General features: G+C 34.9%; 1 protein-coding gene across 2 annotated transcripts in view; it reads left to right on the top strand.

The window, feature by feature from the left end:
• The window catches only part of PLOD2 (procollagen-lysine,2-oxoglutarate 5-dioxygenase 2), a 95,438-nt gene that overhangs the window by 57,409 nt on the left and 21,346 nt on the right, over positions 1-16,683 (top strand). For both annotated transcript variants that reach the window (XM_006728264.3, XM_006728263.3), the window contains exons 5-9: positions 2,288-2,400; positions 4,609-4,672; positions 5,905-6,002; positions 12,923-13,024; positions 16,161-16,286. In XM_006728264.3, coding sequence (XP_006728327.2) covers positions 2,288-2,400; positions 4,609-4,672; positions 5,905-6,002; positions 12,923-13,024; positions 16,161-16,286 — 503 coding nt within the window. The remainder of the gene's footprint in view (positions 1-2,287; positions 2,401-4,608; positions 4,673-5,904; positions 6,003-12,922; positions 13,025-16,160; positions 16,287-16,683) is intronic.

Here is a 16,683-nt window from a genome sequence, read left to right as displayed (position 1 = left end):
TGGTTTCAGCTCACTTTTTCTCTCCATCTCAAGATAACCACAGTTTATCATTTGGGAGATCTCTTGACCATTTTATTTTTCTCCCAATCTATCTACCACCTTTGGATTTTACTTCCACATTCAAGTCAGAACCTAGGTTTTCTCAGATTGGTCACTCTGACCTCATCACCTTAGCTGTCTTTTCCTCTTACATTTACAGTTTATGCGCTGATGAAGCTTCCCCTAAGATTGTTTCCCACTCTTGACGTCTCTGTCTGAACCCTCATTTATGGATTGGTGCAACTTCTACTTCCAAACTGTCAGGTTCTCAATAACACATGGCTAGCTTTTAACTTATCTGAAGTCCTAGATAGTTTAAAAACCATTTAGCTATGGACCTCTGGGAGAAGTTTTATTTTACATTTATTAATTTTCCTAAACATGACATATGTAGTAAAATGCCATATGTAAATTCATCTAGATAGTGATATATCTATTCAGCAATCTAAATTTCAATCAGATGCACAGTGCTGTGGAAACAGCAGAAGACTAGCAAGTGAGTGCCTTTGTGAGCTAGTTTAATTAAGGAAAAGGTGCTTTTAAGTGGGAAAGAGATCATATAAGGACATCAAAACATGATCTTTGCTTTCTGTAGTCATAGTAATTAAAGTGATGCTAGGAAATCTAAATATATTCAATAAAGGTTTATATAATTTCATGAATGGTATATTGACAGTTATTTAAGGGACAAGAGTTTTGTTTATGATTATATCATTTAGTTTAAAAAAATTTATCATGGAAAGAAAACATGTTTCCTAATCAGGAAAATTTCAGAATATTATAAACTTTATTAGTTTGAAATAATATGGCAGTTTAATAAAAAATATAAATCATATGAAATATATCTCACATACTTTGAAATAGATGAAATTTCTTTTCATTTTTGAAATAGATTTATAAAAAGGATAAGGAAACATAATTTTTGAAAAACAGAAATATAAGCCATTGGAAAATGTCATGTGTCACTATTTGGACATATTTTTCATCACCGTAGATGGGTCATAGGAATTAAAAATGTGCTATTTTTCAGTGTTTTAGGATTTTTTAATTTGATGAAAATAACAAAAATGAGCAACCAGTGATTGGTTTAAGTATGTTTTCATTTTGTCTTGTTTCCTCTAGGTAACTGTATTATTCCTGGACTTATTTCTTTTCATTCTTTTATTCCTACGAGGAAATTTTAATTTTGAGGGTAAAAAATTAGGTTTTCTTTCAATTCACAGGAGTAACATTGGTCCTTTTTTAAAAGTATTGCATGTCAGTGAAACATAGCAGCTTGGCTGCATTTCTGAAATGCAGAGGAAGATTGAAAAAGGGGGAAAATGATCCTGTTGTCTGTGTCTTTTATAGACAACTGTTATTGGCAAATTTAATGCTTATGCTCGAAGGCCAAGGAGAACAATCCAGTTTTAGACTTCCTTTCTCCAGACTGTGACACACAAAATCTGGCCAGAAAATGGTTTAGCAGGTACAATAATGACTAGTTCAAGGAAAGGAAAAATTCCCAAAATGTCCTAGATATAGAATTTCTTTGAGATGTTTGCAGTCAGTGACATTTCCAACATTCCTTTGATTTTGTTAGCATCACCGGCACTGACATTAAAACCACTGTAGTAGAGATTTTTTTTTCCCCCAGAAACAGTGAATCCTCTCCAAAGGATCCAAGAAAGAGCATTTTAGAAGGTCAGGAAGAAAATTCTTCTGTCTTACTCTGTTCTTTTCCTAGTAACTTTTTCCCTTAGGAGCCTTGGCAAACATTATTCCCTCTCTTGTGTCGATTAATTTGGGGAATGTGTTTATTCAAAAAGAGTCTCTGATTTGTAGTTGGTGGTAAAAACTCACTCTATTATAGTTTATATATAAAACAAAGGATGCTCGGGTGCCTGGGTGGCTCAGTTGGTTAAGTGACTGCCTTGGGCTCAGGTCATGATCCCGGAGTCCTGGGATCGAGTCCCACATCGGGCTCCCGGCTCGGCGGGGAGCCTGCTTCTCCCTCTGACCCTATCCCCTCTCATGCTGTTTTTCTCTCTCTCTCTCTCTCTCAAATAAATAAATACATAAAATCTTAAAAACAACAACAACAACAACAAAGGATTCTCAATAACATTTCTTTCATGGTGAGCTGTAAAATTCCAACCTAAGGATTAGGCCTAATGGCTTTACAACTCTGTGCAACTGGTCAGTGGAATTAATAGATACACGTTTTGGTCTTTGACTACTAAATTCTCTAATCTCTATTATATTGCAGGATTTATTGGTTATGCTCCGTATATCAACCAGATAGTTCAACAGTGGAATCTCCAGGATAATGATGATGATCAGCTATTTTACACCAAAATTTACATTGATCCACTGAAGAGGGTATGGAATAGCTCCCATTTTCAATATAACCTCCTTGTTTAAGATGGCTACTGGAGCTCCAGCCATTGCATCCATATTCTAGGCAGTTAACAGCAGAATAGTAAATAAAGGGCCATCTCAGTTGAATCAACTCTCTTTAAATAACCTTTTTAGAAAAAAAATTCTCTTACTTTTCTTTGACCAGCACATATTTATGTGGCTATTCACAATATGGAAAGTAAGTGTTGGCTTTTATTTCAAGCAGAAACATCCTACTGAAAATCTGAGTTCTATTATTAAGGAGGGGATGTAGGGAACAATAGCTGTGTTATCGGCCCTTGAGAGAACATTCCTGAGATTGATTTAAATGAAACTTGGGAGAAAAGTAGAACCAAAGTTCCCTAATTTGAGAATATTTTTAGTATATTTACATAATGTAAGTTAATGTTTCATAAATTCACTGTATGTAACTGATATAGTTTAGAACTGATATAGTTCTAAAATGTACTAAATTGTATAATTTGTGGGTACTGTTATTGGAAACAAGTTTTTTAAAGTATATTTTACGGTGAGTTTGCAACTGTAACTTTCTATTCTTTAGATAAATATTTCAGTCATCTAAATATTTTCATTAGACACTTAATACTGAAGAAACTTTATTCTTAAAATGTTTTTCTTCATCTCCATTTCTTGCTTTCCCTCTTATGTGCCTGACAGAGCAAACCTGAGGACTTGCTCTTTCATCTGGGAGGAGAAACCCTCTGTTGGCATGAGTGCTAGTGCATGCAGCCTCATGCTTGTCTTTCTCAGTATAATTCAACTGTGAATGTACTTTGAGTCATATTTAGTTGTCTCTGCTTCAGGATGCATTCTCTGAACTCTCACTGCTGAGTTCATAATATTTTTAGTTGTATAAATCCTGTTTAAGATTCTTTCAAGACTCTGGACTCTGGGAAACAAACTGAGGGTTGCAGAGGGGAGGGGGTTAGGATAGGGTAACCTAACCGGGTGATGGGTATTAAGGAGGGCATGTGTTGTGATGAGCACTGGGTGTTATATGTAATTAATAAATCATTGAACACTATGTCAGAAACTAATATATTGGCTAATTGAACTTAATAATAATAAAAAAAAGATTCTCTGGAAGGCTAAGATTTTATCTGGTTAACATGTATCCTAGTCTGTTTGGTTTGTCATAACAAAATACCATAGACTGGTTGGCTTAAAGAATAGAAATGCATTTCTCACAGTTCTGGAGGCTGCAAGTCCTAGATCAGGGCGCCAGCATGGTTAATTTCTGGTGAAGACTCTCTTCCTGGCTTGTAGGTGACAGCCACCTTCTTGCTGTATCGTCTCATGCTGAAGAGAGAGAGACACAGAGACACAAAGACACACACACACATACACACAGAGCAAGAGAGTGTGTGTACAAACTCTCTGGTGTCTCTTCTTATATGGGCATTAATTCTGTCATGAGGACATCTCATGACCTCAGTTTAACCCTAATTACTCCCCAGAGGCCCTGTCTCCTAATACTATCACATTGTGGGTTAGGGCTTCATATGAATTTTGAGGGGACACAAACATTCGGTCTCTAACAATATACAAAGTCAATTTTAAGAGTATTATTATACAGAGAAATGTAGCCGAAAAACTGGTGCATTGAGAATCATGAAGTTTGTAAAGCAGATTAATCTTTATGGTTATGTTAATTACATATCTATTGTAGCAGTCGGATTGGGGATTATACTGTAATAATAACCCAAACCACAAGAGCTTAACACAACACAGGTCGGTTTCTCCTGCTACGTGTCCATTGTAGGTCAGCAGAGGGTTTCTGCTTACTGTCCTCACTTGGGACCCTGGCTGATGGAGCAGCCATCTTAGTTCATGTGCCAGAGAGAGAGCACACCTAGCGTCTCAAACTGGAAGCTCCATGCTCCAGGTTAGAAGTGAAATAATTTCACCTCTGCTAAAAATTCACTGGTCAGAATTAGTCATAAGGTAGGGAAGTGGAAATATTTGGAGAATAGCATGAATACTTTGCCATTCCCTTTATCCTTTAATTCAATCAACTATAAAATTACAGTCTTTCTGTCTTTCTGAGGAATATTGCTGGAATAATTTACAAATAGGATCTTTAAATTCTGCAAAAGAATAAACTATATTAACGTGATAGTGTTGTTTGCATATTGTCATTTTCAATGGTATCTGTATTCTCATTTTTAGGAAGCTATTAACATCACATTGGATCACAAATGCAAAATTTTCCAGACTTTAAATGGAGCTGTAGGTATGCTTCCTAAATACTGAATTGCTCATGTATACAAATGAACACCTGTGTTCTCAACTGTCTGTTCTTTATCATATCAATTTGGGGCTATGATTAAGGTTTAGTGTACAGATATTGCAACTTTTAAAAAATAACGGACTTGAGCTTAGCTTGATATAGTGAAACGCATTTACTTAAAATCATGTCCTAAGACTAGTGCAAAAAAAGATAAGCTTCTAGCTTTAGGTAATTTAGAATTTAGTGTCTCACCATCTGGAGACTAGATGTATTTTTAAATTACCTATACCTTATTATTACACATTTTTCAGTATAAGTTCTTTATATTGTGAATTACTCAGGAGTATGAGTATTAGACTACTTTACCTAGCTGAAGATAAACTGGTAACCAGGCACATATACTGTGGAATGTGTGTGTGTGTATGTGTGTCTGTGTTTTGTGTGCATATGCATGTATGCCTTTATGCTTTTTCCTAGTTAGACATATGTCTTGGAAAAAATATACTAATACATCAATTAATTAATATATTAAAAATAAAAAGACATTAATTCATTAATGCATTAATACCTTAAACATTAAAAATACATTGCAATTCAGTCCAACTCTTCAAGGCAGTTCATACCTTAAAAATTTCTCAGGATGAAAGCATTTAGTTTGGAGTGCTTAGGAAATGCGAAGAAAGGAACTGGAAAACAACAACAAAAACACCCAGCTGTTTCTGCTCCCACTTGATTTGTGTATTCCTGGAATTGGCATTAGGCCTGATTTTCAAGAACTGGCAATGCTCTCAATGATAGCTGATGGTGGAGACCTTGCTTATATCTGGCAGTGTTCTATTCACCATATTTATATTGTTATTATCATCATAATAACTTTGAAAGGCAGGCAAAGATCCCATTTCACAGTTGAATAAATTCAGACAATAATTTAATTCATCCTGGATCACATTACTATCAAGAGTCCTTGGAGGCAGGTTTGCAGAGATGCTTTCCTTCTGCTAGACACCTCAGTGGATTAGCACCTCAGTTCGCTGGTGCCAGGTTGGAGTGACTGAGGTGCTCTCTGATGTAGCATAGGCAAAATTTGTAAAAGTGTTGTGGCACGTGGAATGGCATTTGTGGGAAATTTTATAATAACCAGAAGATATATATAAATGTACACATATATGTGTGTATATGAATACACACACATTTTAAATTACTAAAATCTGTTTTTTTTTTTCTTTTTAACCCAGATGAAGTTGTTTTGAAATTTGAAAATGGCAAAGCCAGAGCTAAGAATGTATTTTATGAAACATTACCAGTGGCAGTTAATGGAAATGGACCCACCAAGGTGAGTCACAGTGACTTTTCCCTGTTTCTTTATTTCTTGGAAATAGACTCTAGAGCAATATGTAGAATATCTTCTTCTATTCCTCCTCCTTTACCCCCATCCCTCCCCTCCTTCACCTTCTCCTCCTCCCTTCTTTTTTAGTGTCTTTGAGAGGCTCTATTTTGGTGCTAGCAATCTACTGGCTTCATCTTTTACACTGTAGATTGAGTGGTTTCTTTCAGATTCACCAAACTAATGATGTTTCCTAAGCAAAGTGATACCTTTGCATTCTGTTGGTAACACTTTAGCGTTTAATAATAACAGCGAATGTGAGAATGAGCCATATTTCCCTCATACAGGGTATCCTATCTGAATAGGAAATGTGCAGGTCTGTAAGTCACCATTTTCTCACTTAACAGCTCTGTTGAGATTGAGATGTAACTATATGGCTGGAAGCTTCTTCTTGTACTTATCTTTTTCTTTTAGATTTGATGTTTAATTTTTTATTTTTTAAATTAACATATAATGTATTATTTGTTTCAGGGGTACAGGTCTGTGATTCATCAGTCTTACACAATTAAGAGCGTTCACCATAGTACATACCCTCCCCAATGTCCGTCACCCAGCCACCCCATCCCTCCCACCCCCTTCCACTTCAGCAACCCTCAGTTTGTTTCCTCAGATTGAGTCTCTTATGGTTTGTCTCCCTCTCTGCTTTCATCTTGTTTCATTTTTCCCTCCCTTCCCCTATGATCCTCTGTCTTGTTTCTCAAATTCCTCATATCAGTGAGATCATATGATAATTGTCTTTCTTCTTGCACTTATCTTATACGAAGGTTGCTGGGTTATAATTGACAAAGACTTAATGTGACTAATGAAATTTTGGATGCTTTTCAAATATATATAATTGAGCTTGCTGAAAATGTTATTGAGTGAAAAATTCATAGATAAGTTTGATACCTATCTATCTTGTGGAAACTGTGCTTAAAGCAGTGTTCTGAGATACCGAGATGCCTAGTTTACTCATAAGTACCTAGAAAAGAGATGAACAGATCTGCACTGTGGGAAGGGAGGGTGGGGAGATGTTGCCTGCTGTCTCAGAGGATTGAATAGTCTGGAATTCCAATAAAAGCTATATGGATGGGAAGAAATGCAAGGGGAAGCCGATACTGGCAGCTTTTCCAACATCAAATTGGAAGCAGTAGATTCCTCTTCTCCTCTCGTTAATCTTTCCACCTTGCTTTTTGTCCCCTTCCGGCCCTCCTACGAAGCCATCTTGCTGGGTGCATTACTTTCTATATCTTGGATTAGTTTTCCCTGCTCTATTCTCTCCTATTTATCAGCATTTTAAAGACCCTCTGCTCTTTCCCATCTTAAAACAAAACTGAGCCAGAACAAACTAAAACATCCTCCTCAATCCCCTTGCCTTCCAGCCTGCCTGTCTTCCTCCCCCACCACCCTTCACAGCCACACTCTTTAAAGTAAAGACAACTTACTGCCCCCTCAGTCCCTCTTCCCACCACACCAGGAAATGCTCCTGCTGACGTGTGTTGTGACATCCTCTTCAGTCCTGATTTTTACTTTACCCAAAGATAACATTTGACTATGTTGATCCCACGTGGTCCTCTTTCCCTTTGCACAATTCTCTGCTGGTTTGTCTATTAATTATCTGGCCTCTTAAACCTCTCTCATTTTCTTTTTCTTTTTTAAATATGCATTTAAAAAATCTAACACATTGTGTGTGGGGAGTGGCTCAGGAGTGGTTGGGGGCAATCCCTTTATTTAATTTAGTTTCAGGTAAGTGTTCCACAGGTATTTATCTGAGACACCTTCCTTTTCTTTTCACAAATTCTTAGTTAATTTGCTTCATTCCTACCTTAATGTTGATGATTTCCAAATCCTTACTCTAGCTCCTGTATCTTTCTTGACCTCCAGGTCTGAATACCCAGTTGGTTTATTTGTGTATCGTATGAGATCTGGAGCTCAAGACCTTCAGCTCTGCCTCCTCTTTCATCCATTTGGTTAACTGGAACCTAGGTTTTATTTTGGCTCTAGTTGCTTTCCCACTCCCAATCCAAGAGCTATTTTTTTCTGATTCCTGTGCCTTGTCTAATTTTCTCAGTGCCAGTGATAGTTTCCTTAGTTCTTGCCACCTGCACCCTACCACTCCTCACAGTCACCCACCAGGAGCCTGGAACTAGGGCATTCTGCTGAAGCAGAAAGCCAGTCATGTCATTCACCTGCATAACTGCATCTGTGGACTTCGGGGTGAAGATCCAAATTCTCAACTGGCCTTTAAGGCTCTTTTTAAAATTCCACTCCTGGTTTAATGGTCACTAGTCCACCGTCCCATCTACTTCCCCACTCCTGACCCTACAAATATCCACACATACATTTCTCATATTCACTCATTCTCTCCCCCTTTCTCTCCCTCACCCCCTACCATACTGAATTACTTTGAATTTCGCAAGTTTCGTGTTTCCTCATCCTACAAGTCTTCTGTGCCCGCATTTCACTCAGTCTGGAATCCTCTGCCCCCAATTCCCACTTGCTGTACCCACCTACTAAATCTTCTTCACCTTTTAGGTGTCAGCTTAGTCTTTACTCCTCCGGTCTCCTGCATGCTTTTATAATATTTGGAACTTCCTCCATCACAATACATGTTGCCACATTCTGGACAGGGATGGAATTTACTTGTTTTTTTGGTCTCCCTTACTGAGCCTTTAGCCTAGGAGTTATAGAAATCATAATCTATCCCATTTACTTTTTGTTCCCCCGGGTCCAGCACATGTCTGCCATATATTAGCCTTTAAAAAATGTCAGAGTTTAGAAACAATGTAACGACCTAGCATTATTCATGGGAGTGGCAAGACAGATTAATTTTTGGCAGGGCAAAAAAAGTCATAAAATGTAACTCTCCGTAAGCAGATAAACGGACAGATTTGTCTACGAAGCACTTCACAGTATGTGTGCGCGTGCGCGCGCGCCTGTGTTTGTGCGCATGCGCATGTGTTTGTGCACACGCACGCTCGCTCACAGTGTCTGCTTTAGGCCTCAGTCTGAGACCCTTGGTGCCAGTTAGGCAGGGGCTTTTGCACAACCAGACCTCTCCTGTAACTAAATAGGGTGCTGTTTCTTCTTGGGAGTGTTTTAAATCACATGTAAATGGCTTGAAAGAGGGGGCTTAGCCCTGAGAATTCAGCTGTTGTGAGTAAGGCCTGATGTTCAGTGATGGTGGTATCATCCCCAGCGCCTTCCCAATTCCCAGGACAATGCTGCCTGGAGTTTTACACAGTGACTAATTTAGGACATCTCATAAGAAAAGGAGCCCTAACCCTTAGTGCATTTAGAAAGACCTGGTCTAGGTCTTCTAGGAAACATTCTCAGTTTGGACTATCACAGTTCCTGACGTGATCCTATCTGTCTTCCTGGGATGCTATTTGGTAACAAAGTGAAGAAATTTTTTATTATAAAAATTATACTTGTTATAAACATTTGAGAAAAGATTATGTAAATAAGCATTTACTTTATGCGAATACCTTATTTAATAATATTATGTTAAAGTTAGAGGCACATGAATATATCACATTTTCCCCTGTGTCCAGCCTAATGGGGAAAGAAAGCAGATTATTCTCTAGATACAAACTTTGTTTTTTTTAGCCATCATGAAAGGCAAAAGGATATTCTGTATGAATTTTTGTAAGTTAATTTTACTTATTATTTTATTTAGTAAGGGGTGATTATAATGTCAGTGGCTTTGAACCATAACATTGACCTAACATAATATTTAAGCCATTTTTTTCATTTAAAAATTATACATAATCTGTAAATGATAAATTGTTTTTAATGTGTTTATGGACTGAAGTTATTAAAGTTAGTTACTTTCTCTAAATCTCATGCTATTAATACAAATAATTTTTAAATTATAATTAAAAATTAGTAATTTTTAAATTATAAGTGACTTTAAATATCACTTATAATCCCACTAACCTCTGATATTGTTTTGTTCATGATTGCTTTCAGTTTTTATGTCCTTTCAGTCTATATCTATGAACATTATACTTTTTACTTGTTTTCATAATGATGTGTAAACAATTTTGTGTTTTTTAAGTAATATTTTATTTAAAATATGCTATTTAAAATAAAGGTTCATTTTATTTAAAATATGTTATCTACATAATTATTTTCATGCTTGGCTAGATACATACAATCTGATATAAATAACTTTTTAGACAGAAACTGTGATTTCTGGCTGAAGCTTTACTTTTTATGCTTGAAGCTCATTTATTGTTAGGAACACATCATAAGATGCTTACTTTAATAACTAACCTTTTCTTTTAAATATCAGGTAATATACATGTTAAGGAAATCATGAAATTGGTGGTATTTTTATAGAAGCTAAAATTGAACAGAAAAAGATCAAATCACCTAATTTGCACATGAAAACAAGCATTTCTGAAACTAATTTGATTTGCAATAAAAATAGGGATGTTAATTTTGTACATACTTGGTCACTGTGACCTTGAATAATTGGATGATTTGGAAGAAAGAAAGAGAGAGAGAGAAAGAGAGAAAAGAAAAGAAAAAAGAAAAGATTGGTTGGAAAAGTTTCTCTGCCAATGAAATGACATCATTCCTGGAAAGGGTTTGATAATTGTGCAAGAAGGATCAGGAAAGTACTACCACCTAGTAGCGGGGACTGCCTGGAACAGCCAAACTACATAAACAGTCTTCTGAACTTTCCAAAGCTGCCAGCATAAATGTCTGCAGATTTTAATGAAGAAAACAGATGTAAATGGACGGTGGAGGTGATGGATAACTTCTCCCTGTGTAGTGAGAGATCCAAAAGAGAAAGGTTTCCAGTCAAAAGTAATGTTTTTAAAATATCTTAATTATCTATGAAAATTAAATTGAGGCAAAAAGTAGAAAGTGGAAAGGTTAAAAATAAAGTCTTAATTCTGAAAACTAAAAGTAGTAATACCTTTTATGCTCTAACCTTTTAAAAGATATCAATCATTTCCATATTCACATAGGGTTCTAATAGACTGATCAATAATTCATGAAATAAATATTTAATTTTTATGAGATTTCTGAGATGAGGAAAGTGCCAGTCTTTACACATTTTTGGGAATTTTAGATATGGCCAACTATTTGGGGGATTTTTTTTCTTCCTTTAAAAAAAAACTCTTTCCCAGGATATTTTAAACAAATTATATTTCCCACTAGCCTTTAAAAAAAATGTTTTAAAATTTCTTTTAGAAATAATGCTTAGTACAGGATCCATTTTCACATGAATATATTTTTTTCCTTCAAAACCATATTATTGTATAGAATATGAATGATTAATGTTTGCATTTGTAATTTGACAATAGGACAATTTTCTGTTTTTACTATAGAGGTCCATTAAAATGACCACATTGACTCTTGAAATGTCATTAATGAATTTTGTGAGTACATATTTCCTGCCCTGTAATTTGTTTCCTGAATTATCATGTAGTTTGAAAGAGATGTGAATGAGTTACTTTTCCATGTCCTGTGATCGTACTACGATTACACAAAGATTTTCCCATTTTAATGAGTACTGTACTGTTTCAACAACATTTGTTTCAGTTTTAGTACAATAGAAGTATTTGGATGGCATCCCAAATATTTGAGAGGAATCTGGTAAAATGGTACTAGACTAATTACCTCGTCTGTTCTGTACTGGAAGATCTTTTAGGGTCTTAAGAAGCTAGAAAAATCCAGTTGGCACTACCATACATTTTGACCATCATATTTAGTATATTGACATTTTTTTCTTTTGAGTTCATCTCCCTTTTCTAATGAAAAATTAATGATTATATAAGCATAGTGAGGATTTTAGGTGCTTCCTTTTCACAGTAATGTAAAAATCACAGCTAAAGCTAGTTTGCTGCAACTTTACTGTCTTGAGGTGAAATAGTTTTTGAAAAGAAATAAAAACATAAAAATTTAAAAATTACAAATGGTCATACCACTACAGGTATTAAAATTGCAGTAGAAAAGTGTACTGATTTTTTTAAAGGTAAATCAGAATTTTCTCTAAAATGTTTACACTCTAGGAATACTCAGGATTTGTTTGAGGGCTCATATTTTAGTGTTTATGTCTGTCCTCTGTCTACCTTCCCTCATTTTCTTCTCCACCCGAAACACACTCAAGGGACTCCGATTTTATGGATGAAATGATTGCCAATAGATGCCTGAGGAGAGGGGGAGATAAGTTACAAAGGAGATGTCTGAGTGATTTGAAAGGGGAGGCAATATTGTACTTCAGTTTTTTGTTAATAGGATTTGTGGGGTGGCAGTAATTAGGACCTTGTTCCAGATCTGTTTTAATCTGCAACCTTTGTCTTCCTGAAGTCAGTGCCCCTGAACCACTGCCCAGAAGCCTAGTTTATAGTAGGTAGCATAGTTTCTGGGAGGGTTTAGTGCTTTTTGGTGATAAGGTATATATATAATACCTGTTATGTGTGGTGATGGTTGGCAAGAGTTTACTTTGGCACTGCCCCATTCACTGCAGGTGTCTGCACCAGGCCTTGAACATATTTATCTTATTACTAAATTACTATTCACATGACTGCTCTTATTAGTGTTGTTTTGGCTAAGTCTCATTAGCTCAATTAAAACTCTGTATTTCATTATTTGACATATCTATTCAATTATGTCTCTTCTGGTATTATTTCTTACTGAAATAAAATGACCTTTGTGATTTATAATGCATTTTTTGGCCTTTCTAGACAAAATTTGCCCTGATTTTATGATTCATTATCTGGAGAGAACTTAGTTCAGTGTATACCTTTAGGTGCTAAATATTAGTAGAATTATTAAGGAATATACCTAATGCAGAAAACCTGCTTTGAAGATAGATGTTTATAGAATTGATGGGAAAGGCTTACTTAATGTAGTTTTCCTTCATTTACTAGATTCTCCTGAATTATTTTGGAAACTATGTACCGAACGCATGGACGCAGGATAATGGCTGCACTCTTTGTGATGTGGATACAATTGACTTATCTACGGTAGATGTGAGTGGAATTGACTATGTGTGAAATGTAGAAATAAAAAGCACAGTGTCATGAAATGCAGTGATTTTTCAAAAACATGTTATTTTATAGTTTTGGTAATATGGTAGATAATGGATTTATAAAGCTAAAACGATGATTCAGAAAATTGCTAGATTTGTGTGTTTCTGAACTGTTTTTGAAAGTGAAACTGGCTAGTAATTGATCCCAATAAAAGGGACTTAGTTGTTAATATTTAATAGTTGTTATGATTGGATGCTCTTGTTCTATTTTAGTCTGCTAACTTAGCTAAAGCATTGAGGAAAAAATGCTTTAGCATTTGTATTGACTAGTATTATCTGTGCTTGATTTTCAAATATGATGATTTAAAAAATAATAATATGTGATTATGTAACTAAGGACCGTTTTAAGTATTTTACATAAAGTAACTCAATTAAACTTCACGAAATCTCTTAAGTAGATTGTACTAATTGATTCAGTTTTACAAATGAAAAACTGAGATACATACAAATTAAGTAACTTGCTTAAGGGCACCCAAGTTTTTTAGGCGTTGGAGGTGAGATTTGAATTTAGGCGATCTGGCTCTAGACCCTGTACATATTATATGCCAGGCACAGTGCTACTTTTATGTATAGCTCATAGAGAACTATAGCTGTAGTTTATCTTTTACACTTTGAGGGTAAAGGAGCAATTATAAATAATATTTACCTGTAGAACATTTTGATGCATCCTTTTGTCATCAACCAGAGCAGCTTTAGGATATCTTATGGTAACATTTTTCTTCCAAAAAATTGCTCTTGTAACTTGGAAAACTGTTATTATGGGTATGACCAGTTGGATTCTAGGGATGATTTTGTCATTAAGGCTGATTCTTTCCTTCATTCATCATAGGTTTATTGAGTATCTACAGCATGCCAGATAGGTAGAACCAATATAAGCAAAAATAAAATTCCCAGTTATATAGTCTTGGTAACTCCTGGATCCATGCAAATATAAAATACTCTTACTATAAAGAACTGAAGCTCCTGAATTAAATTGTTTCTATGCTTATCACTGTCTGAAAAGAGGACAAAGAGTAACTTGTGCACATTGAGGAGCTTCTGAATAGAGCCCTACTTTTCTTGAAAATAAGACTTTTGGGCTGGTCTCTCAAATAACTAACTGAATATTTCCTATCTGGAAAGAGTGCCAGAATATTTTTGAATGAAGCAGCACCATGATGTTTAAAAATTCATCCTGATCTTTTTTGCAGAAAGTAGTGTTGTCCTTTGGAGGGAGGGTTAATTCTTTTTATCTGTTCGGTCTTCTTTTACATAAACTTTCTGGTGCAAATATAGAAAAACATTTGCTTTAAAATTTTGTAGTTATTGGGGTGCCTGGGTGGCTCAGTCGGTTAAGCACCTGATTCTGGATTCTGGAGTCCCGGGATTGAGTCCCACATTAGGCTCCCTGCTCAGCAGGGAGTCTGTTTCTCCCTCTGACCCTCCCCCTCTCATGCTCTCTGTCTCCCATTCTCTCTCTCAGATAAATAAATAAAACCTTTAAAAAAATTTTTTAAATTTTGTAGTTATTATGCAATAGGGATATAAAAATTAAAATGATGTGGGTAGTTAAGATCTCAGGCCTACCATATTCTTAGGTGTGGGCCATAAGCAAGTTTCTTTCTATATAAAGAAAGGGAGGGTTAAATGAAACTTTATACATAGATATATAAATAATATTTTACATGTATAAATTATATATACATATGCAGTACTAAGCCTTCAATCTATGTTAACTGTTGTATTATCATTAGTATATAAAAAGAACTTAGATGGATAATGAAAAGGTAGCACATTGAAACCCAGCTCTTTACCTACTAATTATGTGTTCTGAGTTGCTTAATTTCTCTAAACCCCATTTTCCTCATGTGTAAATTTGGAATAATAAGTAACTCTAAGGTTATTATGAAATGTAAATTAAATGTATTATTTCATTTAATAAGGGAGAGTTGTGATCAACTTTTTACTTATTTCCCCTATTAAATTGAGAACTCCTACAGGGTAGATATTTTGTCTTTAGTTGTTTGTATTTTTTTATTCAGTAATAAATATTTGACTGAGTGAATAAATTGATAAAGAAGTAAACAGTAAATAAGTTGTACTTCAATGTAAACAGATATTAAGTTATGATCCAGATAACAGAAATATATGAGGCATCATGCATGAAAAGATGGGAGAGGCGGTACCTAATTCAGCACTTAACATATATGATACTTCTAAAAATCTTTAATCTTTAAATTCAGACTTTAAGACATGTTTTAAAAAGGCATTATAATGAAATCTTTCTTATAGTTTTGGTAATAACACTATTACATGGTCATTTACTTATGTTTCTGTCTTCCCCAACCATTTGTAAATTTTTAAGGCCAGGAACCTTTTACTCCTTGTCCTAAATGTTGCTCATCACAAGGACTGACAAATATGATGAATTTTTCAAAAAGTTCTCATGCAATTAGTGAAAGATAAACTATCCTGTAAAACATACCCAAAAAGGATTTTTAAAAATCTATAGAAATAGATTGAACAAGATAAACTACATTAGTGAAAGAAAATAGTTTTCTTATATATAATAATGAGCAAAATAAAGTACTATCCATAAAAGGAGATTAAAGGAAATATTCAAGGATAGAAATAAAGGCTCAAGACCTCCATGATTGCTTTATCTGAGCTACAAATTAAATGTTGAACTTCCAAGCCATGGAAACCAAAAGGGAAAAACAATTAGCATTCTGACTTCTTAGATGAAGATGACAAAGTAGATTCAGATCTGAAGGAAATTTCTTTAAAGACTATCATAAAGGAAGCATTGAATGGTAGAGTAGGCAATTTCCTTTATTACATTCATGTAATAAATATGATAGTGAGTTTCCTCTTCAAACCTAAGTCATAATGTCAAGATGTGATTAGGTAAATCACTTTGAGGGGGACCATAGGAATGTATTTTAAGTGTTAGAGAATTGCCATGGGGCAATTGAAATTTAGCAGATTATAAATGATATTCCTAATATATTTTATGTTGTACTGATTAAGACTTAAATAGAATTTAGAGTACACCCACACTAATAATAATTTGCTTTTATGTTTACCATAAAACAAAGGTCCATCCAAATGTAACAATAGGAGTTTTTATTGAACAACCAACCCCTTTCCTACCTCGATTTCTGGACATATTGTTGACACTGGATTACCCAAAAGAAGCGCTTAAGCTCTTTATTCATAACAAAGTAAGTGTTTGAGAAATGAATATTTTATGTGAAAATTGTTTTTGACCTTCTTTGGAACTATTTGCTATTATTTGTTTATGTGTAAATTAACACACTGAGCTAAATACAGTGGGGAATTTTGGGGATAATTACTGTCCTGTTTATTTAGGACCTAAGGATTTTAGAGTCTGGAAACTAGTATTATAATATTGGAATGAGCCACATTAAACTCAATTTTGTAGATTCAAAATGGTGGAATATCAGCTATTTTCATATGGTTCAACTTAATATATAAATATGTGAAGAAATGTCAAAGTCCTCATATTCCTTTGCCTTTGGGTTAGTCCTTGTACCTTCTTTGATGGAACTGGTCATTAAATTGTTTGCAGCTTAAGCTAATACTGTGACATCAGAACTT

Source organism: Leptonychotes weddellii, chromosome 1 (genome assembly GCF_054177405.1).
Source record: "Leptonychotes weddellii isolate Sample4059 chromosome 1, ASM5417740v2, whole genome shotgun sequence".
Lineage (NCBI taxonomy): Eukaryota > Metazoa > Chordata > Mammalia > Carnivora > Phocidae > Leptonychotes > Leptonychotes weddellii.
Note: the sequence above shows the minus strand (reverse complement) of the source record. Positions and strands in the feature narration are given on the sequence as shown.